At 51.3% G+C, this 27362-nt stretch overlaps 3 protein-coding genes across 5 annotated transcripts in view; all 3 read right to left on the bottom strand.

Annotated features, from left to right (window-relative positions):
* LOC308238408 (coiled-coil domain-containing protein 74B-like) overlaps positions 1-27362 on the bottom strand; it is a 508084-nt gene that overhangs the window by 10717 nt on the left and 470005 nt on the right. The window lies entirely within an intron of this gene.
* Positions 61-27362, bottom strand: SMPD4 (sphingomyelin phosphodiesterase 4). 3 transcript variants are annotated; one of them, XM_080649628.1, is made up of 20 exons: positions 27301-27362; positions 25514-25595; positions 20500-20586; positions 19508-19650; positions 19285-19360; positions 18350-18458; positions 18183-18235; positions 17517-17668; positions 15568-15700; positions 10863-10934; positions 7816-7902; positions 5122-5267; positions 4335-4425; positions 3968-4068; positions 3285-3448; positions 2628-2833; positions 2058-2291; positions 1675-1806; positions 1354-1482; positions 61-1228 (listed from the first exon to the last, which is right to left on the bottom strand). In XM_080649628.1, the coding sequence occupies exons 1-20, from the start codon at positions 27345-27347 to the stop codon at positions 899-901; spliced, it is 2574 nt and encodes an 857-aa protein (XP_080505754.1). In that variant the 5' UTR covers positions 27348-27362; the 3' UTR covers positions 61-898. The 3 variants fall into 3 exon arrangements, with proteins under 3 accessions (XP_080505754.1, XP_080505755.1, XP_080505756.1); XM_080649629.1 differs by lacking the exon at positions 7816-7902 and having other exon boundaries at positions 27301-27351; XM_080649630.1 differs by lacking the exons at positions 20500-20586; positions 25514-25595; positions 27301-27362 and having other exon boundaries at positions 19504-19579.
* LOC308238344 (small ribosomal subunit protein uS5-like) lies at positions 11956-12870 on the bottom strand (the record flags this gene model as incomplete). The annotated part of the gene is made up of 1 exon (XM_080650092.1): positions 11956-12870. The coding sequence occupies one exon, from the start codon at positions 12868-12870 to the stop codon at positions 11989-11991; it is 882 nt and encodes a 293-aa protein (XP_080506218.1). The 3' UTR covers positions 11956-11988.

Below are 27362 nucleotides of genomic sequence, written 5' to 3'. Positions count from 1 at the left end.
TGTCATCTGTATAATGAAAGGTGTGTGAGACCCCGTGGGGAATTTTGACAGTGAACATGTAATTGTTGTGTAACTTTAATATTTAAGTGGTATCAAAGGTTACTGTCTTTGCACACTTGATTTTATTGACGGTACAAACAACGCTTTTGATCATCTTTGGTTGTTGACCAGAAGCTGGCAGAGGGACCGGGCGGTCCTGCCAGATCCCCTATGCCTGCAGGGGATGAGAGCCCGGCCTGAAGGACAAGGTGGTGACACGGGCCACCACTGAGCGAGGTGCTTGCTGACTTGGGGGCTGAAGGAAGCCAGGGCAGAACCGTATGGCCCAGACTTCCAGTCGCTGGGAGAACACGAGGAATAACCCTTGTTTTGTCAAGTGTGGTGGCAAATGTAGTTTTAAAATGAGGCTCCGAGAATCATCCTTCAATTTTCTCAGGCGCCTCTTTTCGGGTCTTTGATTCTTCTCTGGAGCCGGAGGCTGAGCTGCTGTCCTGGTGTCACCCACGGGGAGACTCATGCCACACTGCCCACCTCAGGACAGTGAGGCGCAGGCCACAGGCCTCCCCGGGAAGCACCGACTCCTTGGCTTCACATGGCTAAACCCCGAAACAGTTAAAAAAGAGAAAAGCCTTGAGAGCCACCTTCTTCCGGAGCCTCCGGCTGAGGAAGGCCGTGGCCGGCCCTGGACTGTCCCGATCCCACGCAGCTCATGGGCCCTGGACGCTGCTCTTTCCCTGGTCAAGTCTGGACTGTGTGCCCTTCTCTTTCAGGTTCTCTCCCAAATGGTTCGGAGGCTACAGGAAAATGCTCCTGGAAGCATGAAGGTGACCAGGCTCAGGTTCGGAGGTGGCCTCCCAGGCACACGGGAGGGGCAGTGTGGGGAGAGGCTGGCTTGTGGTCAGAGTTGGTGCAGCTTGCCCTGCTCCGTCAGCAGTGTCATGGCCGCAGCATAGAGGAAGTAGCCCAGCACGAGGAGCAGGGCACAGGGCAGGGGCCCGATGCTGAACAGGGAGGCCACAAAGAAGGCCAGCAGCAGCGACAGCAGCGTCCGGTAGCTGCCCAGGAAACGAAGGCTGAGCCTGGGGCCCCGGGCACGGCTGGCCACACGCCCCTGCCCCACGGGGCTCAGCAGGTGTTTGTCCGTCAGCCCAGGCTCCATGAGGTGGTATCTACAGAACCTGCCGAGGAAGTCAGCCCGGGAACACAGGACTCTCATCTGGCCTGCAAACTAGAGCACAGACAGAGGCACAGGGGAGTGGGCAACAGGCAGGGGCCACACTTTCCACCAGCCCTCCCTGAAGCTCTAGGACGGAAGGGACACCGAGCTGAGGTGTGGCTTCCCACGCCACTCACCCTGTGGTTGATGGTGGAGGACAGCCGGAAGAGCAAGCGGACCAGGCTAGCAATCTCGTAGCTCCGGATGGGCTGCAGTTCCGAGTCCCCCTGGTACTCGATGTCAAACTTCCGCAGCCCGTTGATGATCTAGAAGCAACAGGAGGTGAGCCCCAGGGAAAGGGGGGCACAGGAGCAGTCCAGAAAACACACCTTTGCAAACAACTCAGCGAAGTTGTCTCTGATCATGGGGGACGGGGACAGGGACAGGCTGGTGGGACCACCAGCTGTGCTGTCTGGAAAACCCTGGAGAGCCAGGGCCCTCTGGGACGTGGGCCTTACCTGGTACCGGCCCAGGGGTGTGAGGATGAGTCCGTCCTCACCCACGATGCAATCCGGGAGCTGCTTCTTTCCATTCTCATCCTGAGTTGTTCCCAAGGCAAGTGTGAGCTGGGCGAGCTGGGCCTCACTGAGCTGTCAGGGAGAAACTACTGCTTCAGTTTCCAGGTGAAGGGAGCAAATTGGTCTTCAACCCCTTGGCCTCTAACAGCGACAATGAGGGGACCCAGACACAACACTGCAGGCACAGGCCTGCATTTCCCACAGGAGCCCAGCCCTGTGGGGCACAGCCCAGGCTAGGTCCTGGTCTGTGGCTGGTCCGGGCTCAGCAGTGGGGTGAGGGCATGGGACCAAATCTGGGGAGGGGACAGCCTCACGGCTCATACTCGGAACATCTGGCACAGGTACTCCAGGGCCTTCTCCAGGTACTCGTCTGTCTTACGGATGCTGTCCTGCCCCATGTCGTCCAGGTCATTGGCTGGGTAGGAGCTGTTTGTGTCCGAAAGGCAGAAGCCCAGCCATGACAGAAAAGGGCGACTGGTTGTGCTCTCCCCGCACTGGTCAGAGATGGACTTGGCTGTCTGCTTGGCCTGCGTGATGAGCTGAGCCAGGCGCAAGACCTGTGGGCAGACGGGAGGTCAGTGAGCTCTGGTGGGGCCACCTCATGGCACCCAGTCCCCAACAGGTGGTCCCAGGGAAGCCCGCCAAGGGCCAGGAGGGTGGCTTCCACGTGACAAAGATTTTAAAAAACTAAGGTGCATATTCTAAATGTGGGAAAATCCTAACAAACAGAAAAAAAATTAGCCTTCACTGAACCTAGAAGGGGAAGAGGGAGTACTGGTGTCTATTCAACCCCTAGTCTTCCTCCTTTCCCCCCAGATGTGTGCGCCCTTCTTGGCTCACTGTCCCAGGGGTTCAGGACGGCCCTGGGACTGGCTGAGCCCAGACTCACTCACCAGCGTCCGGACCTCTGGCCCAAACATCGGGGTGTATTTGCAGTCCTGGCCTTCCAGGCTGTAGACATGGCTCTTCACCTTGAAGGAGGTGTCAGTGACGGCCGGCGGCCAAGACGACAGGAAGCTGCCGGTGAGTGTGGGAGCCGTGAAGAGCCGGTGCTGGCGGTGGGCGATGACGAGTTCGGGCTCCAGGAACAGCTGCTCGCCTGGAAAGCAGGGCACAAGCCTGGGCTTGGCTTTCAAGGACACAAAATACCCAGTTGCTGCTGGCAGGTTCCCTAAGTGCCTCCTGAGGTTCCCGAACGGCAGTGAACATGCAGCGAGGGAGCCCAGGTCCTGATGCTCTCAGAGCCCCTGCCAGTCTCAACAGGAAGCTCACACTCGCCAAGAGGTAGCATCAGAAGCTAACGCCCAACAAAGCTGGCTAAGACGCATGCAGGACAGGGACCCGACTGCCACACGTCACCAGGGAGATAGCTCAGAGATCTGCTCCCCTTCTGCCAGGCGCGCTGAGCTACCAGGAAGACAGGGTTCCGCCAGACTCAGACCTTCATCTTGCTTTGGGCACCAGGATCCCCCACACCACCCTTTGCCAGGCCCCCCACAAGCCTGTGAGGCACATACAGGGCCTGTGGGTCCCTCTGGCTAAGCGCTTACCTTTCTGGATCATCTCAGCCAGGTTGGGCTGGGCAAAGACTTTGGCCACTCGGAACACCATCAGTGCGTTCTTGGGGCTGACCAGGTCAGTGCGCAGCGCGCGGCTCAGGAAGCCCACGAAGAGCTTGGTGTACAGCAGCAGGTTCTCCTGCACAAAGGGCGCCCTGGGGACCGGGCAGCTACTCAGGGGCCAACTCCCACACAGAGGTGTCAAGAATGGCAGCTGAGAGGGTCTGGGGGTGTCAGGGAGGAGGCAGGACAGACTGGCAAGGCCTGGGCCCCCCGAGGACAATGGACTATCCCCAGAACGAGGCCCTTTCCGAGATGACCAAGGCCATGGCAAAAGTTGGCCAGGGCACCAGAGGGGTGCACAGAAGGAGGCAATCAGAGGTGCTGACGGAAGCTTGGGGGCCAGCTGGAAGGTGTTGGGGAAGTGCGGTGGCTGCTATGAACGAATTGGTGAGGAAGGTTTGGGGGTGAGCGTGAACATAGATCTGAGTGAGACGATAATGGCAAGGGGACAGGAGAAGAGGGTGACCTGCTATTTCCACAGGAAACCAATCCCGGGCCCAGACGAGACACAGCAGTGTCAGGAGGGGCGCGGGCGGCCTGTGCCCCCCCTCAGAGAAGAGCCCTGAGGGCCCCGAAGCAGCTCCCCTGGGGAAGGGCAGGCGCAGGCTCACCATCTCTCGGACACGCAGCGGGCCTGGCCATCACTACTCGGAGGCTGCTTCTCGGGCGCGTACCTCCAGGGCTGCAGGTAGCTTACCCACATCTCCAGGACCTGGTGGGACACATGGGCACAGTGGGCTGTGGGGGCAGGCGTGGGGCCTGATCCTGGGGCCATCTGGCCCAGGAGGCAGCTCAGGGAGCAGGGCACGTTGCCAGCTGCAGGGCTTTGCTCTGTGGGGTGGGCAGGGGTGCCACTAGGTCTGTCTTCTTCCTGAGAGGACACATGAGGGACTCAGTGCATCCCTAGGATGGTCACTCTCAGTATCCCTTCAGAAGTGGGCCAGGTCAGCTCAGTGAGGCTAACGGGCCGACACTCACAGCTCTGAAGGACGCGTCCAAGGGCCAGTGGCCGAAGCAGTGCTGCAGGAAGAGGTAGAGCTTCTGCTGGACGAACCTCGGGACAGCAGCCCTGCAGAGAGGAATTGGGTCACCTCACAAGTGAGCCCAGCGGCTCCTGCTTTAAGGACCAGCTCTGCCAGGAGGGGCACTGGGTTCCCTCTGGGGCTGAGACTTCCTTTTTTAGCCCCACTCTTCAGGGGAAGAAACCATGCTCAGAGAGGTAAGGGAATATTCCAAGGACACATAGCACACATGTGGCCGATCCAGTGTGGCTCCTGTACACTTGTCAGCTTGGCTCACCACCCTAGCCCTTTCCCTGCCTGAGGAGGGGGAGGGGGCAGCATGGAGCCCAATCTCCTGTGACAACTGAGCCCCTCTGCTGAGAAGGCCCTCCTAGCCCACTGGCCTTTTTGCCTGTCACTTGGAGGAAGGGAGAGGAGCATATGAGACAGGGCCTTTCCCTGGCCAGCCTGGCTCTCGGCATATCGGCATGATGCTCTAACCAATTGCAGCCTGGCTCTTTCTACTGAAGAGGGCAGACCTGGAGGGACAGGCCATAGCAGCCAGCGAAGCAGCTGGATGCCCACCCACCTTTGGGGACAGGGGGGGATGAGGAGAAAGCGCTAGGAGGAGACAAGGTAAGGTCCCACTTGCCCCACCCTGCAGAGGCCCCACACGCCCTGGGGAAAGTCAGCGGGCAGCACGTGTGCGGAGGACAAGGAGGGAGACTGAAGCACAGCAGCCCTGCTTATAGCCCCATACCCACCGTTTGAATTCCTCCAGGGGGCTGGTGGCATGGGAGTGGGCGGAGGGCGAGACCTGCTCGGGCTTCAGGCTGTTGGAAAAGGCGTGCAGATGTTTGATCAGCAGGCGCACCACCAGCACGTGCTCCTCGGTGGGCGTGAATGACTCCTAAGGTTGAGAGGGGTGTAGTGTCAGGATCCAGGTTTTTCTGAGCTTGAACCCCCAGGTCTGACCACCTCCCACCAGGTCCCATCTCTCTGCTCTCCCCACAGGATGCATGGGCCAGGCTGAAAGCGGGACCACCTGAGGCCCCACCCATACCTGCCACCCGCCGATGACCCTGGCACTGCAGGGTCTGAGACAAGCTAAGAGTGGCGAAGCCTGCACAGTGTGCCCTGGGACAGCTGCTAAACAACCAAGTTGGCCAAGTGCTTCTCTACATGCTTCAAACCCTCCGTTGGTGACTTGTCATTGCTGCCCATCTAGGTTGTCAGGGGTCCTCACCTCCTGGCCAGCCAGAGGATGAGAAGGAGCAGGGGACGGGCAGGCTGGCATCCCACCTGGGGTCTAGACTAGGTATTCCCCTGCCGCCCAGGTGTGTGCAGACAGGCTGCTGTGGCCCATAGCTTCCCCTTTCCAGGTGAACCACTCTCCAGCCACTCTTCCTACCACAACCCACCCTTCTATCTGCTCCCCCTTCTGGACACAGTCTCCCCTCTGCTGCTAATGGACCTATTGGTCAGCACAACCCCAAAGACAAGAACACTGTCAATCTTGTGAGCCGAACTTTTGATTCAGTCCTGTAGGATCTTTGAGAACCAGACCCAGAGCAAAGACTGTTTGCCAGCTGTTCAGGGATAGACTGCAGGGTGAAGCCCCGTGTGGCGGAGGCCACATGGGAAGGCAGGACCCCCTGCACCATGCCCCACATTCTGGCTGTCCAGACTGACACGCTCCTCTCCCCACACTCACCCGAGCTCTTTAGGGCCACAACAAACTCAGAAGAGCTCTTGGCAGCCTCATCCCAACCCAGAGCAGTGCTGAGGCTGGGGCTAGCCACGACTCCTGCACAGCCCAGACACAGACCTCTCATGGGCTGAGGAAGCCAGCCTATTTGGCCCTGCCCACAGCACCATCCATGCCACTCTGTGTCATGGAAATGCCTCCACAGGCCCAGGTGACGACACCCCCCCCCCCCCCCCCCCCCGCCAACATCTAGGGATGATACTATGGTACTAAGGTAACTTCCTTCTGCTTATCTGCATTTAAAGTCTTTATGTAATGAATCTGCCTTGTTCTGAAGAAAAAAGCAAAAAGCATGGGCTATTTTAATAATAAAAGATTAGAAGGGCATCAATATCAGACCCGAGAACTTCCTGCTCAGAGCCCTCCCCCCTTCTCCTTCCTGACCTCTCACTCTTACCTGGCCATGGACAGGGGAACCAGGATCCCCAATCCCATCTCGACCCATCCTTCCTGGTATTTCTAGAGAGCCAGGCTCCCTGCCACAGGCCCCCAGCAATCACTGTAACCCCACTGGCTATGCTCCCTCTAGGTGTGTCAAGCCAATCTTCCAACTCCACCCTCCTGAGCCAAAGCCCCACAGGAAGCTCTGGTTACAGCTGCAGGTGGCCTCCTTTTAAGGACACTTTTCCAAAGCCCATTCCAGGGCTCTTGGCCCTCCTGCTGCGGAGTGAACGCAGCCAGATGTTTCTCCAGGGACCCTCCCCAATAGAGGCTAGAGGGGCACCAACTTCTGTGCTCAGCTGGCCCACACTGAACCTTCTGGAACATGCTCTTCCCTCCTCACTGCAGCTGCTGCTTCTGACCAGAAACCCCAATATGTGCTATGCACTGACAACCTATCCCAGCAAAACAAAACTTTTCACTTTGTGTTCAAATTCAATGTGTGCTCCCACGGACAGTGAAAGGGACAGGCTCTGAGTACGGCTCCAGATACACCACTCGCTGTTTCTGCCCAGACTTCCGTCCTCATCTCATAAATCAATGAACTATGAGGCTGTCAGTCCCGAAACACCCTACAGGGCTGAACTCCTCTTTGCTGACCTCAACTCTGTCACACTATTCATTTCTGCCTAAGTAGACCACAGTCTCCATGGGGTCACAAGAGCCTGGGCTTGCAGAAGGCCGGGCCTGGTCTCCTAAGAACTGACAGCATTTCCAGGCTGGAGAACCAAGCCCGAAGTTTTCCTGCCTCTGCCTCACACGCAGGCTCAGCTCAGCAGAACTGCACCACCCACAAGCCCCTGGGCCTCGTGTCCTCAGTCACTTCAAGTACAGGCATGAACTGCAGGGTGAGTTGGGCTATACCGCAAAAGCAGAAATATTTCACTTCCTCAAACCAGGGCCAAGCACAGAGCCCCCACAACACATAACAACTTGTGATACCTCAACTGGCTTGAGGCCTGACCAGGAAGATCTGATGGCCCCATAGCCAGCAGGGATGATGTGCTTCACTTCCTGCCACATGGCTGCACATCCCAAACCCTGGCTAGTCTACAAACCTGGAGGCTGGGCCAGGCTGAAGGGCCAGGCCACCCTCAACCCCCAGGGCCTGGCTGTGTGTGGAACGGTCTCTGTATCACCCCCAGCAGGCCCCCAGCCATGCCCTCGTGTTACCACTGCACTGACATGAGCTCTGTGGCTTACACCACAGGGCAGGGGTGAAACGGAACAGATCAAGAGCAGCCAGTACTTGGTAGGCGTGGAGGGCCTGGAGGCTGGGTTGGGCAGGGCTGTGAAGGGCGCTGGAGACACTGAGTCGGTAGTGCAGAACCTCCAGCTGAGACAACAAAACAGAAGCCAGAGAAGGCGGAGGAAGGGGAGGGGAGAGTGGGGAGAAAGAAAAAAGTGAGAGCCCAGAAGTAAGAGAAAAAACAAAAACAAAAAACAAAAACAAAAGCATGTCAGTGACAATCCTAATAACCACGGCCCAGCAAGGTCAGGCCAGTGAGACCACCCTCATAGCAACCCAGACCACACCCCTCTTAGCAGCACCTGCCAGGCAGGGCGATGGACAGACCCTCCAGGCCACTGGGGCCTGAAGGCCTCTCCAGCTCTCCGAGGTCGGCCTGACTCACTTTCCCTTCTGAGGGTCCCGCTCTCCCCTGACCCTGATGGCACTGTACACGCACACTGTAGCCCACTAGGAGCCCAGGTGCCAACAACCACGGTCCTGAAGGCCAGAGCCTCAGGAGAGAAACTTTTTAGGATCCAGTTCTAGATGGAGGCCTCTCTGCCAAGAAAACAAAGCTATGTAATTGACTGGACTTCCCAGGGTTGTCCTGAGGAAAAATTGACCAGCACAATTCCTATGTGTCTAAGATCCAATCAGTGTTCTGTCCTGATGGGGGCTGGTTCCTAAAGGCAGCACACAGTGTGCACAGGAATCTGTGCCCACCAGGCCCCACCAAACGCCCTCCACACTCAACATCTGGAAATGGTTAAAGGAGACACAAACACTCCTTGGATCTAATTCTGGGAAGACCAGCCTCTCTCTACCTCACCGGGACCCCAAGCCTCCAGATACACAGAGCCTTTCATTAGTCCCAACGGCAAGAATCTGGCCATGGTCACACACTCTCTGAGCCTGGGATGCTGGAGATGACAGCTGAGCTCCAATGCTGCCTGGCCCCACCCCAGGACCTTCCACCCTACCTCCCTGCAGCATCAAGGCCTGCAAAAGCAACCCTCCATCAGCCAAGCACAGCCCAGAGCCAGTCCAGGCACATATCCTGCCCTGCGAGGGCCATGCCTTGGGCTGAGCAGCATGCTTCACACAGGAGAGGTGTGAACGAGTGTGCCAGATTCCAAGGAGACAGACACAGCCAGAGACACGCGGAGCAGGGGTGAGGAGCACAGCAAGAAGGTGTTGGCCATTCACAGCCTTCCTCCAGGCCAGACCCTGGGCTCAGCTGCAGCCCTCATGAGGAATCAGAGCATACAGTTTTCCTGCTGGGTTCCTGTCCTGGCCTGTGGGGACACAGGGTAGCCCCATACCAGCCGGCAAGGCTATGGCCATCAATACTGCACTTCTAGAAGCCCCACTCAGCAAGCTGGGTGGAGTGGAGGCCAGACCTCCAGGGAGCAAGCATGCACTCTGCACCCAGCCCAGCCACAGACACACTGGGGGATTTCCAGGAGCTACACTTCCTGCCTCCCTAAAACCAAGACTCACAAGGGTTTCCGTATGGTGCAGTGCAGCATGGGCCTGGATAAACGTGAAGGGGTCTCAGATGAAGCAGGCCTCCACAGCTGTCTTCCCCGGCTACCTCCACAGCTGTCTTCCCCGGCTTCCTACACACCTAGTTTTTTCAGGTTTTGCTTTTCTGCCTCAATAGGAAGGAAAGGGCAGAACCTCTCTGATGCCTGGTGAGAACCATCTCCCCCGCCCCTGCCATCCTGAGCAGCTCTCATCCACCTTGTGGTCTGGCCAAGAGGAGGAAGCAAATGTGGGGAGAAGGGGCAGGCCCTCCTGCCCTGGCAAGGACAGGCACTGCCCCTTCCCCATGTGGACTCAGACTAGAAAGGCCTTTCTGCCTCGCACATCTGCTAAAAATGAAAGCGGCATGCTTCCACTGGCTCGGAAGACAGAACAAGCAGACAAGGAAGGCAATGCAGCGAAGTGGCCTCTGCCTCTGCAAGACCAAGCCACGTGCACAGGGGCTACGCGAGCCTCTCAGGACCCCTGATCACCGTGCACCAGCCAGGAACATGCAGAGGGTCAGCTCTGGAAGACGGGAGGGCAGTGCAAGAGCTCTGTGACGTGAGAGGCCCAGGATGGAGTTCCCTGTCTCCTCCTCCTCCTATGTGACACCAAGGAAGCAGATTTGGGGCACTTTAAAAGAGCAGCGGTGGGAGGGCTGCACCCCAACCCTCCACTTGGCAGAACACTGGGCCCATAGAACTGGTTGCTGAGACTCTGCAGCAGGAGCAGAATCCCCACTTCTCCCCAGAATCACAGAGCCAAAGCTACAGACAGCCATTTTCCATTTTTATAAAAACCATAGATCCTTCATTCTCAGTGGAAGCTTATGAGAATTTTGTCTGGCAGTGACAGAAGCAACCTGGTACAGAGAAGCCAGGCACTGCAGTCTCACGGAGTAGGAGCCTTAGTGCCCATCTTACTAACTGAAGAGAACTGTTCTACTCTGACAAGTCCAGTGGGCTATGGTCCCTGGGGACAGCAACCCCCGAGGGTGCCAGGGTCTCAGCCACCTCCACATCTTTACACACCAGTAGCCCAGTGAGAGAAGGGGGAGAGGTGAGGAGGAGGAGGAAACAGGCCAGGCCACATGCAGGAGGGCGCAGGACTCCACCCACCACAAAGCCTGCTGGTGTGCAAGGGAAGGTGGAGAACCGAGGTGGTCGGGGATCTGTCGGGCACCCCCTCAGCAAGAAAGCAGGTGGCGCTGTGACAATAGACATGACAAACCAGACATGTCTGCCAGAAGCATCAGCGGCTCCCCTGCCCGCAGAGCATGAGCACCACCACCTCATCTGTTCCTGCTGTCACCAGGGGGCTCTGGAAGTAGCTCAGGAGGACCCCAGACAACAGGCCTCCAGCCCTCTGGGTGCAAGCCCCCCACAGAACCAAACCCACCTGCTGGTCAGCATCTGAATGAGGGGTGGTTTCCCACCATCCAGCCCTTGAAAACTAACTGACATCAAGGACAAAAAGTAGCTGGCTGACCAGGCACACCAGGACAAGAGCAGGGGATGGAAAAAACTATGGCAACATACCTTGGCATGAGGGGACTGCATTTTCTGATACATCTCCAAGGAATAATGATGAAGCCACATTTCAACAAAAACCTGCAAAAGAGCATTAGCTGGTTAAATGAATTAGCGACATCGTCAAGACTATTCAATGGAGGAAAGGAGTGTTTTCAACAAATGCTGTTGGGAAACAGGATACCCACACGCAAATGAATGAAGTTGGACCCTTACCTAACACCATAAACAAAAAATAACTCAAAATGGATCCAAGAACTAAATGTAAGAGCTAAAACGATAAAATTCTTAGAAGAAAGCACGGGGAGAAACCTTCATGATATGGAATTTGGCAATGATTTCTTAGACATGACTTCAAAAGCACAGGCAACAAAGGAAAACTAGATAAATTGGACTTCATGAAAATGAAAAACTTTTGTGTCAAAAGATATTATAGACAGTCCGGCCAATGTCGCTCAGTGGTTGAGGGTTGACCTATGAACCAGGATGTTTGTTATGGCTCGATACTTGGTCAGGGCACATGCTTGGGTTGCGGGCTCAATCCCCAGTGGAGGTCATGCAGAAGGCAGCTGATCAATGATTCTTTCTGATCATTGATGTTTCTATCTCTGTTTCCCTCTCTCTTCCTCTCTAAAATCAATAAAAATATATTTTAAAAAGTAATAAATAAATAAAAGATATCATAGAGTAAAAAAGCAACTCAAAGAATGGAGGAAAATATTTGCAATTCATGTATCTGATAAAGGATTAATACTTAAAATATATAGAGAATGCCTAAAACTCAACAACATAGAAACAAACAGCACAATTAAAAAATGGGTAAAGGGCTTAAACAGACATTTCTCCAAAGATAGACAAATATCCAATAGGACATGAAAAGATGTTCCAAACCACTAATCATTAGAGCAACAAATCAAAATCACAACGAGATACCACCTCATATCCATTAGGATGGGTATCATAAAAAAACACACAAAAAAACAGAAAATAATGAGTGTTGGAGAGGATGTGAAATAATTCGAGCCTCTGTGCACTGCTGGTGGGAATGCAAAATGGTGCAGCCACTGTAGAAAACAGTATGGCTGTTTTTTTTTTAAGCAGGCTTAAATCATCACTTTATTTTTCTTATATAAAATTATGTGGTGGCCACAGCTGGAGCCTGGGTCCTCTGCACAGAAACTCTGGTGTGTGTCTTTACAAGATGGTCAGTGAATTCCTGATAGGGAGACTTTGTGAATACAGTCTCTTTCCAGAGATCCGGAGTGAGATAGCTGTAGGTCTTAGAGATGGCATCAAAGGTGGCCTTGGCGAAGTTGCCCAGGGTGGCAGTGCAGCCCCTGGCCGAGGTGTAGCAGTCATCAATACCAGCCATCATCAGCAACTTCTTAGGCACAGTGGCCGAGACAATGCCCGTACCCCTGGGGGCAGGGATGAGACGCACCAGTACAGAGCCACAGCGGCCAGTCACCTTGCAAGGAACCGTGTGAGGCTTGCCGATCTTGTTTCCCCAGTAGCCTCGCCGCACGGGCACAATAGAGAGCTTGGCCAGGATAATGGCTCCACGGATGGCAGTGGCTACTTCCTTTGAGCACTTAACACCCAGACCAACATGTCCATTGTAGTCCCCAATGGCGACAAATGCCTTGAACCGGGTCCTCTGGCCAGCACGTGTCTGCTTTTGCACAGGCATGATCTTTAACACCTCATCTTTGAGGGATGCCCCCAAGAAAAAGTCAATGATCTCAGATTCCTTGATGGGCAAGGAAAATAGATAGATTTCCTCTAGGGATTTGATCTTCATGTCCTTGACCAGGCGGCCCAGCTTGGTGACAGGGATCCACTCCTTGTCCTCGGCCTTGCCTCCACGGGCTCCGCAGCCTCGGCCCCTGCCCCGTCCCCGGCCGCGACCCCGGCCCTGGATGCCGCTGCCAAATCCTCCACGGAAGCCGCCGCGACCTCCTATTCCGGGGCCCCCTGGGCCTCCAGGCCCTCCCGCAGCACCGGCGTCATCCGCCATTTGGTGTTTGGTCGGAAAAAAAGCCAGTATGGCTGTTTTTTAAAATATATATATATTTTTGATATTTTTACAGAGAGGAAGGGAGAGGGATAGAGTTAGAAGCATTGATGAGAGAGAAATATCAATCAGCCACCTCCTGCACACCCCCTAACTGGGGATGTGCCCACAACCAAGGTACATGCCCTTGACCGGAATCAAACCTGGGACCCTTCAGTCTGCAGGCCGAAGCTCAATCAACCAAGCCAAACCAGTTAGGGCCAGTAAGACTGTTTTTTTTTTTAAAAAAAATTAACAATTACTATATAGCCCAACAATTCCACTTCTGGGTATATATGCAAATGAGTTGAAAGCAGGGTCTAGGAGAGCTATTTGCACATCCAGGTTCATAGCAGCATTATTCATAATAGCCAGTAGGTGGAAGTAAATCAAGTGTCCACTGACAGATGAATGGATAAACAAAATGTGGTTATTTACATACAATGGGATATTACTAAATATCCTTAAAAAGGGAGGAAATTCTAACACTTGCTACAACATGGATGAACTTTGAAGATTCACTACACTAAGTGAAGTCAGACAGTCATTAAAAAAAAAAAAAAAAAAAAAAATCATGAGCCCTAACCGGTTTGGCTCAGTGGATGGAGCATCGGCCTGTGGACTTAGGGGTCCCAGGTTCGATTCCGGTCAAGGGCATGTGCCTTGGTTGCGGGCACATCCCAAGTAGGGGGTGTGCAGGAGGCAGCTGATCTATGTTTCTCTCTCAGCGATGTTTCTAACTCTCTATCCCTCTCCCTTCCTCTCTGTAAAAAATCAATAAAAAAAAAAAATATATATATATATATTTTTTAAATATATTTTATTGATTTTTTACAGAGAGGAAGGGAGAGGGAAAGTTAGAAACATCGATGAGAGAGAGACATCGATCAGCTGCCTCCTGCACACCCCCTACTGGGGATGTGCCCGCAACCAAGGTACATGCCCTTGACCGGAATCGAACCTGGGACCTTTCAGTCCGCAGGCCGACGCTCTATCCACTGAGCCAAACCGGTTAGGGCAATAAAATATATTTTTAAAAAAATCATGATTCCATTTATATAGGCACCTAGAGTAGGTCAAATTTATAGAAATAAAGTAGCATGGTGGTTGCCAGGGGCTGGGGGAGAAGAAGAATGAGGAATTATTATTATTTTTAAATATATTTTATTTATTTTTTACAGAGAGGAAGGGAGATGGATAGAGAGTTAGAAACATCGATGAGCGAGAAACATCGATCAGCTGCCTCCTGCACACTCCCCACTGGGGATGTGCCCGCAACCAAGGTACATGCCCTTGACTGGAATCGAACCTGGGACCCTTGAGTCCGCAGGCTGATGCTCTATCCACTGAGCCAAACCGGTTAGGACAGAATGAGGAATTATTGATTAGTGGGCACAGAGTTTCAGTTTTTCAAGATAAAAAAGTCTTGAGATCAATTATAACAATGTAAATATACTTTAAAGTGGTTACGATAGTAAACTTTATATTATGTGTATTCTACCACAATTCAAAAAAATATATTTAAAAAATGCACTGGCGCCGAAACCGGTTTGGCTCAGTGGATAGAGCGTCGGCCTGTGGACTGCAGGGTCCCGGGTTCGATTCCGGTCAAGGGCATGTACCTGGGTTGCGGGCACATCCCCAGTAGGGGGCGTGCAAGGAGGCAGCTGATCGATGTCTCTCTCTCATCAATGTTTCTAACTTTCTATCCCTCTCTCTTCCTCTCTGTAAAAAATCAATAAAATATATTTAAAAAAAAAAAATGCACTGGGAAACAACCCTCCCGTTCTGTCCTATAAGCCCAAGCCTTGGTCACCTGCCCCCTCATGGCTGGCAGAAGCCAGAGCCCACTTAGCTGGGAGCCAACTGAAGCACTGGGCCCCTCAGTGAACAGGGAAGATGATTCCACCTCTCAGTGCTGCTGACAATAACCTGGAAGCCTCTAAAAACACAGCAACCCCCACGCCAAGAGTTATGTACCAGGTGGGAGGGACAGAACCCCATCTTACCCACTCCAGGTTGTCAACAAGCAATGTTTGTGGTTGCCATCTCAGCCCCGGAATCCTATGTCAGAACCAGCCTAACCTCACTCTCTAAGGTGAGACAGCAAGACCCGGAAGGTGGCCAGCGCTGCTGTGGGAGTGAGCCAGACCAAGCCTGGAGGAGAGGCTGACATGGAGCACTGCCACCGCCCCTGTGGATCCCTAGTACAGAAGGGCCGGGGCTGCCTGCTGACCAAGGTGAAGGCTTCAAAGGCCCTCTCTATTAAGCACCATAAAAATGTAGCTGGTGCAGGGTTTAATATCCACATGACAGTGGTCACAGGAAACCTTCCCAACCACATGGGAGTGCGTCAGAGAGGTGGGGCATTTACACAGATCTATCGGAAACTAACAGACTGGGCAGTGATTACATCACCATGAGAAAAACAAAACCCTGCACAGGAAATCCTCGGATGAAAAACACTGGCAATGAGATTAGGTTAGACAGGTGGGTAAATTTCTTCCCGCCTATTTTCTAAATGTCACACAAGGGAGATACTGACAATTTAGAAGCACCATCCAGCTCAGGGCCAGTCTTTAGGGCTCTGGCCCATGGGGTGGAAAGTGGTGAGCAGTTTATTTTGAAATGGAAGCAGAGCAGAGTTGCCTCAGTTCTCACCTGGAGTAGAGTTTCCGACCTCCAGATCTCATGGGAGGCAGGGTCTGCATTCACAGATGTCTGATGAGAGATATGTCGCTTCAGAAGACTGGTGTGGTGGAGGCCATAGGAAGCAAAAGGCATGGCTGGAGTCCTGAGGAAGACACAGAAACAGGCCTTCATTAGGGGCTCCCGCTGGCATAACCAGGGGCAACCTGGACATCAAAATCAACGACCACAGTAACAATTACAACCTGTTGAATCATACAATGACTCCCCAGTCCATGTGAATTTATACAAACAAATGGGAAGAGACTGTTCCCTAGTAAACAAAGAAGTGATGAAATGTAAAAATTCATCACTTGGCACCATTCCATTAATAACTGATTTGGCCAAGGACCACCAAGGGATGCTAACATTAAGTGATTAAGTGTATAGTTTCAGAATATCTTCCCATTAAATTCCCCTTGTTAATTAATTTAGGCACAAAATACTTATTTAACTTTACAGCAGGAAAACATGGCCAACCCCGCCCCTTAGCCCAGTGATCAAGCTAATGTTGCCTATAATGGGGCACATGGACACCTTGGGTCACCACTGCAGAGCTCCTACCAAACAATGTCCAACCTGGGCCCAATCACAAGAAAACACCTGAGAACCCAGGTCAAGGGCATTCTGCACACACCTAGACTGCATGCTACAAAAGTGTCAAGGTCAGGAAAGATTGAGATCCAGTTGCAGACTGAAGGGGACTAGAGAGACAACTGCATGTAGTAAGTGACCCTGAGCTGAATCCTAGCCAGGTAACTGCCATTGATGGGATAGCTGGTGAAGCCCAAGTGGGGTCTGAGGACTAGACAGTGGCCTTGTAGCAATCCCTGTTCCCTGACTTGGAGAGAAGTGCTGTGGTTATGAAGGAGTGTGCACTCACTATTAGGAGATACACTCTGAAATATTAAGAGATAATGGGCATCATATCTATAACTTATTAAAGGACCCAGAAAACACATATAGAGGATAAAAACAATTTAGAAACCTGGCTGAAGGGTCTATAGTAATTTATGTTATGCATAGCAACTTTTTTGTCAGTCTTAAATATGTAAAAACAAGCAGACAAAATCAGGCCCAGAAAACCTTTTAGCAGCTGCAGTCTGCCTGTGAGAAGGCGTGATTCTGGTCCACCCCCAAGACACCCCTCTCCTCTTTCAATCCCTTTTCCTTGGGGCATCTGTCCATATTTGTGAGCATGGGGTATGGCATGTGCCAGATGTGGGGTGGACTAGCATGTGCAGGAAAGAGCATGCCTACAGCCTCCCAGGGAAGGAGTTGGGCCGGTGAGGTGGAGGAGGGTCAGAGGAGCACGGGCAGTGGCTGTTAGGGCAGGAGGATGTCCTGGGGAGAGCCACCTCCAGGCTGCGACTGGCCGCACACACACAGGGACAGCCTGCTCACTGACATAAAAGGCTCTCCATCCCAGGAACTCTGGCTCAGGCCAACACCTGGTTCTCGAGTCACACAGATTCCCTACTACTTCATGGATCACATAACAATGTTTTGGTCAACAACACTGCTGCTTCAGCAGCACATATACTAAAATTGGAACCATACAGAGAACACTAGCACCTCAGTGTAGGGAATGGATGTTGCATGTTAATTAATTTAGGCACAGATGGGCAGAACACAGCCCGTTTTCACAGCAGGGCCATGCAGCCACAGGACCTGACCACTTCAGGGATGGTCACTGAAAGCCAAAACAGACACTCTCCTTACCCCTGCACTCTAGTCTGTGCTATGGCAGCTGGGGCAGGGGCATCTCAGGCATAAGAAAAACTGGGGAGCCTGGACAGAGTGGGCACCATTGTTACATGAGCAGTGCTCACTGACCAGGCTACTCTTTTGTAGAATAGCTAGTGGCAGGCACAGGACACCTCAGGCACTGGCCAAAGGCCAGGGTAGCCAGAGAGCCTTACCTGGGAGCTGGTGAGGGGCTGGGTCCCCCGGGACTGGAGGAGAGTGGGGGGAGCACGCTGCCTTCTGTGGGCAGGAACCACGATAGGTACCTGTCCACCAGGATGAAATACGCGCAGTCTGAAGTACGAACATGGAGGGCCCCGGGGAGTGGCTAAAAAACAAAACTCGAGTTAGTGGGTGGCTCTGGGCACCGCCCCAGGCTGCTGACCCCAGCAATCACACAAAAGCCTTGGGATATCGCTGCTTCCCTGAGGCCAGCCCATGCACACTGAGGGGGGTGGCAGGAGAAAAGCCCCAGCACAGACAGCCTGACTAAACCCTCAGTCCTACTCGCCTGTGACCTCTCCACTCCGCCCCACTGTCTGGTAAGCACCTCCTATGGGAAGCCCCCTGACTGCCACATCACCTGTCAAGTCTGCCCACCAGTCTATTGCCCTAAGTGAGAATGGCCTGAAGGACAAACACTGGAGGAGGAAGGAAAGGAAGACCCAGAGAAATGAGGCAGGCAGGGAAAAGGAGAAATGGAAGACAAAGGCTGGCAGCTGGCTCCCAGGCAAATCCCAAGCTCCCCTTGCTGTGTGAAAACAAGAGCCCAGGGCCACGCCCCCCACCCTCTCAGGGGTTTCCAGTAAAGCAAACTCTGTTCAGAGGAATCCCTTCTGTACCTTTTGAGTGATGAGGCTCAAAGCGAAAAAGAACATGTAATACTCGAATGGATCTGAAGGCAGGATCAGGGGACAAACGGCAGGGATATTGGGCCACCGCACCCCCACCAACCCCACACTGTGCTGGCCACCCCAGCCTCCCTACCCATGGGGTCAGCAAAGGATACTGAGGGCCAGGTTCAGGCCAAGGCCCCCGGTAGTGGGGAACTGGACCTTATTGTGGTACAGAGGACTATCAGGGACCATGTGCTCCTGGATGGATGCCTTCACGGGGCCCTGTGGAGAGAGGGAGGGGGCTCGCAGGCAGGCTCTGGCTCAGTGCGCCACATGTGGTGCAGCCCTTTGGGAAGGCTGCTGAGGAGGTGGCCAGCACATGGACCCTGTTCATGGGAACAGCACTATCCTCTGCATAACACTTGAGCAAGCTTTCACTTAGAATCTCTCATCTATATCTATATCTATCTATCTATCTATCTATCTATCTATCTATCTATCTATCTATAAAAGCCTAAGCGACTGGCGGACCGGCCAGTAGCTATGACGTGCACTGACCACTAGGGGGCAGATGCTAAATGCAGGAGCTGCCGAGCAATAGCAGCTTTGCAGAGTGCCCTCTCACACTCTGGGACCCCTTGGGGGATGTTGGACCGCTGGTTTTGGCCCAATCCCCACAGGCCAGGCCCAGGCCAAGGGACCCCACCAGTGCACAAATCCGTGCACTAGGCCACTAGTATCATCATAAAGACCTGCAAACAGCAAAGGCAGCAGCTGTGCACATTTATAAGCTTGATGAATCCCATCTCCTCTGTTTTTCATACCTACCGAGCAATTCACTTGTTGTAACCAGTCACATGGCCCTGTCTATCATCTAGCGGCTAGATTCTAGCCAGTAGCAAACCGGGCAGCATGGTGCCTTCCCCATTGGCAGAATTTGTGATCTTAAAAATTCCAATTTGTGATACCTCCTTGACCCTGAACAGACACCATGGCATTCTCCTGCCCACTGTGACAGCCCCTCTGAGCCCCTGCCCACCTACCACCACTGCAGCCACTGTCTGGGGTCTCTGCCCAAACACAGCTTTCACTGCCAGGGCTTACTTACAGGCAGGTAGGAGACAGGAAAGTCAAACTTATAGTCTTCAGCTTGAAGTTTATATACCAACTTCATCATTGGGCCACTGAACATGAAATTAAAACAAGAAAAGCAGGCAAATGAACTGCAAACCATCTTGCTTTGCTTTGTTTCTAACTTTGAAAAATACAATGGTTTAAAAAAGGGATCACCAGAGGAAACATCCAGCTCCTCAGGTGACAAACCTACCTACCCAGGGTCTAGAAATTCCATCGCAATGCTGTATTCTACAGGGCTCACACGTCCCTGTAAGGAGCGGAGGTTCCAGCCGATGAGAACACCATCCAAGCTGCCGAAAATGCTCTCTACCAGCCATGGGAAGATGGCATGCAGCTCCTGAAACAGTGAGAGGGTGAGGCTTTGGGCAGGCTTGCTGAGGACCAGTGCTCACTGCTGGCATGTGTGCTAGCTCCAGTCCTGCACCTCACGCTGCCCACTTCCCTAGCTGAACCTGAGCTCTGAGCATGTTACTCCCTGGTTCAAAAGCCCACGGGACCAGCCTGGCACCCACAGGAACCCTGGCACAACAGTGCCAACAGGAGAGCAGCAGCCTTGGATCCTTTCATCGTGGTTATGGGGCATGTCTAGCAGTACTGTTTTATATCTGGGCCAGTTAAATTAGTCACTATATTTAAAGAGAGCTTTACTAAGGGTGGCAATGTTCTTCTCAAAGTGAGCCCTTGAAACGGAGACTTGCTGTCATTTGGTAGTAACTCCTTGTCTAGGCCGGCTTCTTAAACTTACCTCATTTACTACTAATTGACAAATCTGGGTGTGATGGGAGTATGTATTTTCAGTATTTACACCAGATTCTCGACTTTGGTACTGTTGACATTTTATGCTGAATACTTCTCTGTTGTGGGGGCTGCCCTGTGCATTATGAGATGGTTTACCAGCATGGCTGGTCTCTACCACTTGATACCAGTAGCACCACTCCTGTGTGATAATTAAAAATGTCCCTGGACATTGCCAAGCATCCCATGTGGGACAAAAGCATGCATGGTAGAAAATCCTGGCTTACATGTTCACATGCTTAAATGTGTCCACAAATGTGACCACAAATGTCACAATGCCAGGTCAGGCCTCTGTGTAGGGCAGGGCTCAGAGGTGGAAACCAGGGACTGTAAGAACATTTTTCAAGGATAGAATGAGACATGCCCCAAAGAGATGCTAGCAGAGCTGTACCTTTGCTGGAAAATCCTCTATGACTTTAACCAAGTCTTGGCACCGCTGTGCAAAGGGCTTATTTATCACATCAGCTTTCAGGCTAGCCTATAAGAAACCGAAAAAAAAAAAAAAAATCATGAACATATTCATTTTGCAGCTTTTGATGATATTCTGGCTCAAGTCAAAACAGAAATCCAAGTGACAGGCAGGAGTGAGATACACACCACCGACCTGATTCCCCAGCACCTCATACATTGGGTCAGGCATATGTCAGTGACCTAAAGGATGCTACTAGAAGAGAGGCTGAGGTACCATGCCTCTAGACAAGTAACTATCAGGCTTGCCTCCCAGCAGCTTCTGTTAGGCATCCCCAGTTACCTCAAAGAAGTGCATATTACCAAAATAAAGTTGACTCTGCCTGACCCTCAAGCAGGGGGTCAGCCCCACATTCAGGAGAGACCCCTATCGAGTAGGGCTCCCCTCACAGACCACAAAGTGTTCACCAAGTGTGTATGCAATGAACTGTAAAATCCCTTTAAGACTGCCCACCCATAATTTACACCTCTGTGACCATCAGTAAGAATGCCCGATAAAATGAGGGTGTTATTTGTTGCTATTTAAGGCCTTAACTAAAATGTCTTTTATTCAGTGATAATGAACCTACTGAACCTTCATAACCTTAAGAAACAGGCAGGGATCCCAAAAAATCAGAAACATCAATCAGAAAGAATAAATGCACCCCTGTTCATAGCAGCACAATTTACAATAGCCAAGATTTGGAAACAGCCTAAGTGCCCATCAGCAGATGAGTGGATTAAAAAACTGGTACAACTACACAATGGAATATTATGCTGTTATTAAAAAAAAAAAAAAAGAACTCTTACCATTTGCAATAGCATGGATGGACCTGGAGAGCATTATGCTAAGCGAAATAAGCCAGTCAGAGAAAGATAAATATCACATGATCTCACTCATTTGTAGAATATAATGAACAACATAAACTGATGAACTAAAATAGATCCAGAGACATAGAAGGATCAAACAGACCATGGAACCTCAGAGGGAAGGCAGGCGAGAGTAGGGGATGGGGGTGGATAAGAGATTAACCAAAGGACTTGTATGCATGCATATAAGCATAACCAAAAGACACAGACAGTAGGGAGGCGGGGACATGTGCTGGGGAGGGGGGGGAGTGGAGAGTAGCCAGGGAGAGGTCAATGGGGAAAAAAAGAGACATATGTAATCCTTTAAACAATAAAGAATTTAAATTAGAAGAAAAAAAAAGAAGTAATAAAGACAAACGAGATCAACTGAAGGACTTATATGCATGCATATAAGAGTAACCAATGGATGCAAAACATTGGGGGGTGAGGGCATGTATGGGAGTGGGGTGGGGGGGGCAATGGCAAGATATGTACACATATAATACCTTAATAAAAAAAAATTAAAAAAAAAAAGACAAACAGAAAGGTAAAAAAAAAAGAAGAAACAGGCAGGGACCTTGCAAGATGGTGGCATAAGTAAATGCCTGTATTCGCCGCCTCCCACAACCACATCGAAATTACAACTAAAAATACAGAACCACTATCATTCAGAACCGCCTGAAAGCTGGTTGAATGGAAGTCCTACAATTAAAGTAGAAAGGAAGCACATTGAGACTGGTAGGAGGGGCAGAGGTGCGGGCCAGGATGGTCTGACTCCCACCTGTGTCGATTTTTTAATTGGGAGGGAGACTGTCTTTGTGGAAGCTGTCCAAGAGGAGCAAGGGGTCCCAGCCCCCCACCAGCCCTCCAGCTCAGGGTTCCAGAACTAGGAAGAGAAGTCCCCATAACTATGGGCTGTAAAAACCAGTGGGGATTGTGGCTAAGAGACACAGAGGCTGCTGGAAACCCAGCTGTTCCTTTTAAAGGGCTGGCACACAAACACACTTAGATTCAAAACCTCTGAGCTCCAGCACCAGGCAGCTCTGGAGGACTCAGACACATATGAGGAACTGAATTGTCTGGCAACAGGGCAGGAACCCAGGGGCAGTTTTCTCCGAGACAGGGGTGCTTGCAAGGGTCACTGTTCCTGTGCTGGGACCTCCCCTATTACAGGGCTGACTGGCAGCCATATCTGGCAGCCCACACTGTTTGCTCCGCCCTGGGGATTCCCTAACCACGCCCCATCCAATTTGCAGCCCCACCCAAGCTGTTTGCAGCAGCTTTTCCATATGAATGGCCTGTCCTGGCTCAGGCTTCGGATTTTGCTAAAATCTCTCAAACAAGCTGCAAGTGGTGACAGCATGCCCCAAACCTACCAATAGCTCTAGCACCAGCCTGCCTTGCTTCACAGCTGGGCCTTGCCTCCTGCATAGCCGCTCTCCTACTGTCTTTGCAGCTGATCCTCACAGCCAATTGGCTTGGAGGTCAACGCCTCCTAGAGATGCCAACAGCAATCAAGGCTCAACTATAAGACAGTGCACACAGCTCACACAGGGACACACCTAGAGTGTCCAGCTCAGGTGACTAGGGAGGTTGAGCCACTGGGCCCTACAGGACACCTAGTACACAAGGCCACTCTACCAATTCCAGGAGACACAGTAGCTCTACCTAATACATAGAAACAAACACAAGGAAGCAGCAAAAATTCGGAGACAAAAAAACACATCACAAATGAAAGAAATGGAAACAAGCAAACTACTAGAAACTGAGTTCAAAACATGATTATAAGGTTACTCAAGGATCTTCTTGAGAGCTTCAAGGGACTAGTGAGACTTTCAAGGATCTTAGTGAGAATTTCAATGTCAGGAAAAATTTCCAGTCAGAAATTAAGCATACACTAACTGAAGTAAAGAACCATTTACAGGGATTCAACAGTAGAGTAGAGGATTCCAAGAATCAAGTCAATGATTTGGAATATGAGGAAGCAAAAAACACCCAATCAGAAGAGCAAAAAGAAAAAAAGAATAAAAAAATATGAAGAAAGCGTAAGGAGTCTCTGGGACAACTTTTTTTTTTTTTTTTTAAATATGTTTTATTGATATTTTATAGAGAGGAAAGGAGAGGGATAGAAAGCTAGAAACATCGATGAGAGAGAAACATCGATCAGCTGCCTCCTGCACACCTCCCACTGGAGATGTGCCCGCAACCAAGGTACATGCCCTTGACCGGAATCGAACCCGGGACCCTTCAGTCCGCAGGCCGACGCTCTATCCACTGAGCCAAACCGGTTTCGGCTGGGACAACTTTAAGTGTACCAACATTAACATTACAGGGATGCCAAAAGATAAGAGAGAGCAAGAAATTGAAAACCGATTTGAAGAAATAATGGCAGAAAACTTCCCCTACTTGGTGAAAGAAATAGACTTACAAGTCCAGGAAGTGCAGATAGTCCCCAACAAGAGGAACTCAAAGAGGCCCACACCAAGACACATCATAATTAAAATGCCAAGAGTTAAAGACAAAGAGAAAATCTTAAAAGCAGCAAGAGAAAAGTAGTTACTTACCTATGAAGAAGGAGGAAGAAGAAAAAGGCAGGAGGAGGAGGAGAAAGAGGAGGAGAAGGAGGAGGAGGAGGTAAAAAATATGAACAATAAAATGGCAACAAATACATGTCTATCAACAATCGAATCTAAAAATCAAAATAAATGAACAAGAAATCTAATGAACAAAATAAACTGGTGAATAAAACAGAATCAGAGGCATAGAAGCATGAAATAGACGAATCTCAGAGGGAAGGGAGGAGGAGGGGGCGGGAAAAGATTAACCAAAGATCTTACCTATGGACACAGACAGTAAGGTGGTGAAGGCATGAGGTGGAGTGGGAACTGGGTGGAGGGAGGTAATGAGGGAAAAATGGGGGAACATCCGTAACACCCTTAAAAATAAAGATTAAAAAAAAAAAAGGGAAAAATGTAAAAAAGAAAAGAGAAAGAAACAGGCAGGTTAAAATCCACATATGGCTTCAGCCAAGTGCTGACACTAATCATGAAGACCATGGACAGGCCAGAAAGCATTCAGGACAAGAACTAAGGAAATCTACCTGAGTTCATGGGGTGTGTATATCTTGACTACACAAAGAAAAAGAAGCGTCCGCACAAATGGATGGAGATCAAGAGGAAATGTCAGAGTTTCAATGAAGAGGGTTTTGCCCAAGGATATCTAAGGCCTTGTCCACCTTCAAACAAGGGTGGAGTCTATGGGGCCTCAGTCAGAGGTGAAGACTTGGGCTGTGTAGGCCACAGGTTGGATCTGTTGGCTCTAGAGGGTGCACCACGGAAGAATGTCCTTCCAAATAAATGTTTATCTCAAGTATCTTCTGGGAACTAAAATTTGAAACTTTCAACACTGATATCTGTCTTATGCTTAACTTCTCAGCATCATATTTAACATATATATGTTAATCCTCATCCGAGGATGCTTTTTCCAGTGATTTTTAGAGAGAGTAGAAGGGAGGGATGGATGGAGGGGGAGGAGGGAGGAGAGAAACATCGATGTGAGAGAGACACATCAATTGGTTGCCTCCTGCACTCACCCCAACCAGGGCCGGGGGTTGAACCTGCAACCCAGGTACGCACCCTTGACTGGGAATTGAACTGTAACCGTTTGGTGCGTGGGCCACTGCTCTAACCACTTAGTACCCTGGCCAGGGCTCATGTTTAATATTAAAGTACAGTCCTGGTTGCCCCCAGCAGAACAGTGACCCTCCATCTTTCAGTGATGACAGTTATGATTATTACACATTTGTGTAAGGATTTACAAGACATGAAATTTGAAGGTATATCTTTTTCAGTTGCTCCTCCCATACCGTGGGAAGCAGGGAAAATGGCATTTGAATCAACTTGCCTTGTAGATGAGAAAACCAGGGCTCAGTGGTTGAGTGAACCCAAGGTCCTGCAGAGGCAGAGTCAAGCCTAAGGATTTCAACCCTGAGTCCAGTGTCATTCCCATCACACGCACCCAAAACAACCACTGGAGAGTTTGAGTTGGTGGAAGGAACTCCCAGGTCCCTCAGCTTTGAACTAACACTCACACGAGCAGTTGATATTTACCAGTAGGAAGCTGGGCTGTTGCAGGTGAGGGAATGCCATAGTAGCCTCTGGTGGAGTTGAAAATGGTCGTCTTAGGAAACCACTGTGGAAAAGCAAATATGAAATCTCAACATCTGCCAAACAGAATACTGTATCGTTTCACAATGCCCAGGAGAACATTTGTATAACTCATCACACACTGCACTGCCATGTCCCATGTATTATAGAAATGCCATTCTCATGCGGTCCACACTGGCCAGCTTCAGAGACACGTTTGTGGTAGCAAATCCTTGCTAATACGTGGTAACGCTTGTATAACACTTGCTATGTGCCAGGCCTGGTTCTAGGGGCTCTCCATATATTCCTCATTTACTTCTCAGTGGTAGGCAGAATTCTAAAGATAGCCCCCCAAGTGCAGGTCCCTGGCTATTCAATCACAATCATCTAGATATTGCTGTGAAAGAATTTTGCAGATACAATTTAAAGTCTCAAGTCAGTGGACCATAAAATACAGGGCAGTCTTGGCTGACAGCCAGCAAGGAAACAGGGACCTTAGTTCTACAACTCCAAAGAACGAGATTCTGACAGCAACCTGAGTAAGTTTGAAAGCAGCTTCTTCTCCAGAGCATCTAGGTAAGAGCAAGGCTGGCCAGCACCTTGATTTCAGCCTTGGACTGAGCAGAGAGGAAGCATGCCTGGTTCCAGTGATGGGTTACTGCTGGCTTTTCCTTGCACAGCTTTGCCTACTGGCCTGAGTAAGGGAGGGCACTGAGGTGGCAACTGACAACTTAATGTGGATGGAGAGGTTGGGTGCAAGGAGACTATAGGCAGCTGAGAAGTTGACAAGAGATGCACAGATCTGTCATTTGACAATATAAACACCTCCAAATCCCCCCCCCCAACAAAACTCTTAAACTAGCTATCAGTTTCAGTTTTAAAGAAAACTTAAAACAAAACACCTCAGTCCTGAATCAAGTGGTCAAGAGAACTATTCCAAAATTATCAAAGCAGCATCAAATCCTGAATTGTTTGCAAAGGGCAGAGCTTTAGGACGAGGTGAAAGCACCTCCTTGCTCAGAGGAATTTTGTACCAAGCAGGGGCTGAAGGAATGAGGCCAGAGGTGCCAAATTAGGGGTCTTACCAATACAGGCAGTGCCTCTTACAGTTCTCTGACCCTGCCTTGGTCTTGCCGCCCCCCACCCCGCCATCACCCCTTCTGTGCTGTGCACCAAGCGTCTGCTCCATCCTACCACTTCAACAACCACTTTCCTCAGGAGCTGCTTCGGACCTAGTTTTGGGGTTTCTTCTGAGCGGCAGTCCTCAGTCATCGTTGATTATGCCAAGCAAATCACGCTACGGCCAAGGACTCCCTCCCTCTAGCTGCTCTGAGAAGCCGAGCAGGCTCCCTTTTGCTGCTCACAACTGACCTGTGAGGTAGGCATTGGGCAATATCCCCATACCACAGATGAGGAAACTGGCTCGGACAATGGGAGGAAGGCTCGGGCCGGGACCCACACCCGGCTCTTTTTCCTACACGGTTTGTTGAGTCCAAAGCTCAAGTTTAACTCGAAGCTTTCCGTCCTCCAACTCGTTCAACGAACGTTAACCGAGCACCCACCGGGACTGGATGTGTGAGCCGCGCGGGAAGGCGGCATGAGGGCGGAGCCCAGGCCCTAGGCTCCCCCGCCGGCCCGGCCGAGCCAGAGACGCGGAGGCCCGGCCGGGGCTCGCGGAGGAACGAAGACAGCTTCAGCGGAAGTTCAAAGAGGCTGCCGGGACCGTCAGGCGCGCGGCTCCCGCTACTCACCTGTGGAGTCTACAGCGTCCCTCATCCTCAGGAACTGTGGCTACCATTCGGCTATCCGGCGC

Source organism: Plecotus auritus (genome assembly GCF_963455305.1).
Source record: "Plecotus auritus genome assembly, chromosome: 13".
Classification (NCBI taxonomy): domain Eukaryota; kingdom Metazoa; phylum Chordata; class Mammalia; order Chiroptera; family Vespertilionidae; genus Plecotus; species Plecotus auritus.
Note: the sequence above shows the minus strand (reverse complement) of the source record. Positions and strands in the feature narration are given on the sequence as shown.

Bases quoted from the DNA above. Each gene is read 5' to 3' on its own strand.
- SMPD4 (XM_080649628.1), bottom strand. From the start codon at position 27,347: ATGGTAGCCACAGTTCCTGAGGATGAGGGACGCTGTAGACTCCACAG. The intron at 17,669-18,182 runs GTACAGAAGGGA...TTTGTTTTTTAG, and splicing joins TGAGCCTCATCACTCAAAAG to CCACTCCCCGGGGCCCTCCA. The intron at 1,807-2,057 runs GTATGAGCCGTG...TCTCCCTGACAG, and splicing joins ACCTGTGCCAGATGTTCCGA to CTCAGTGAGGCCCAGCTCGC.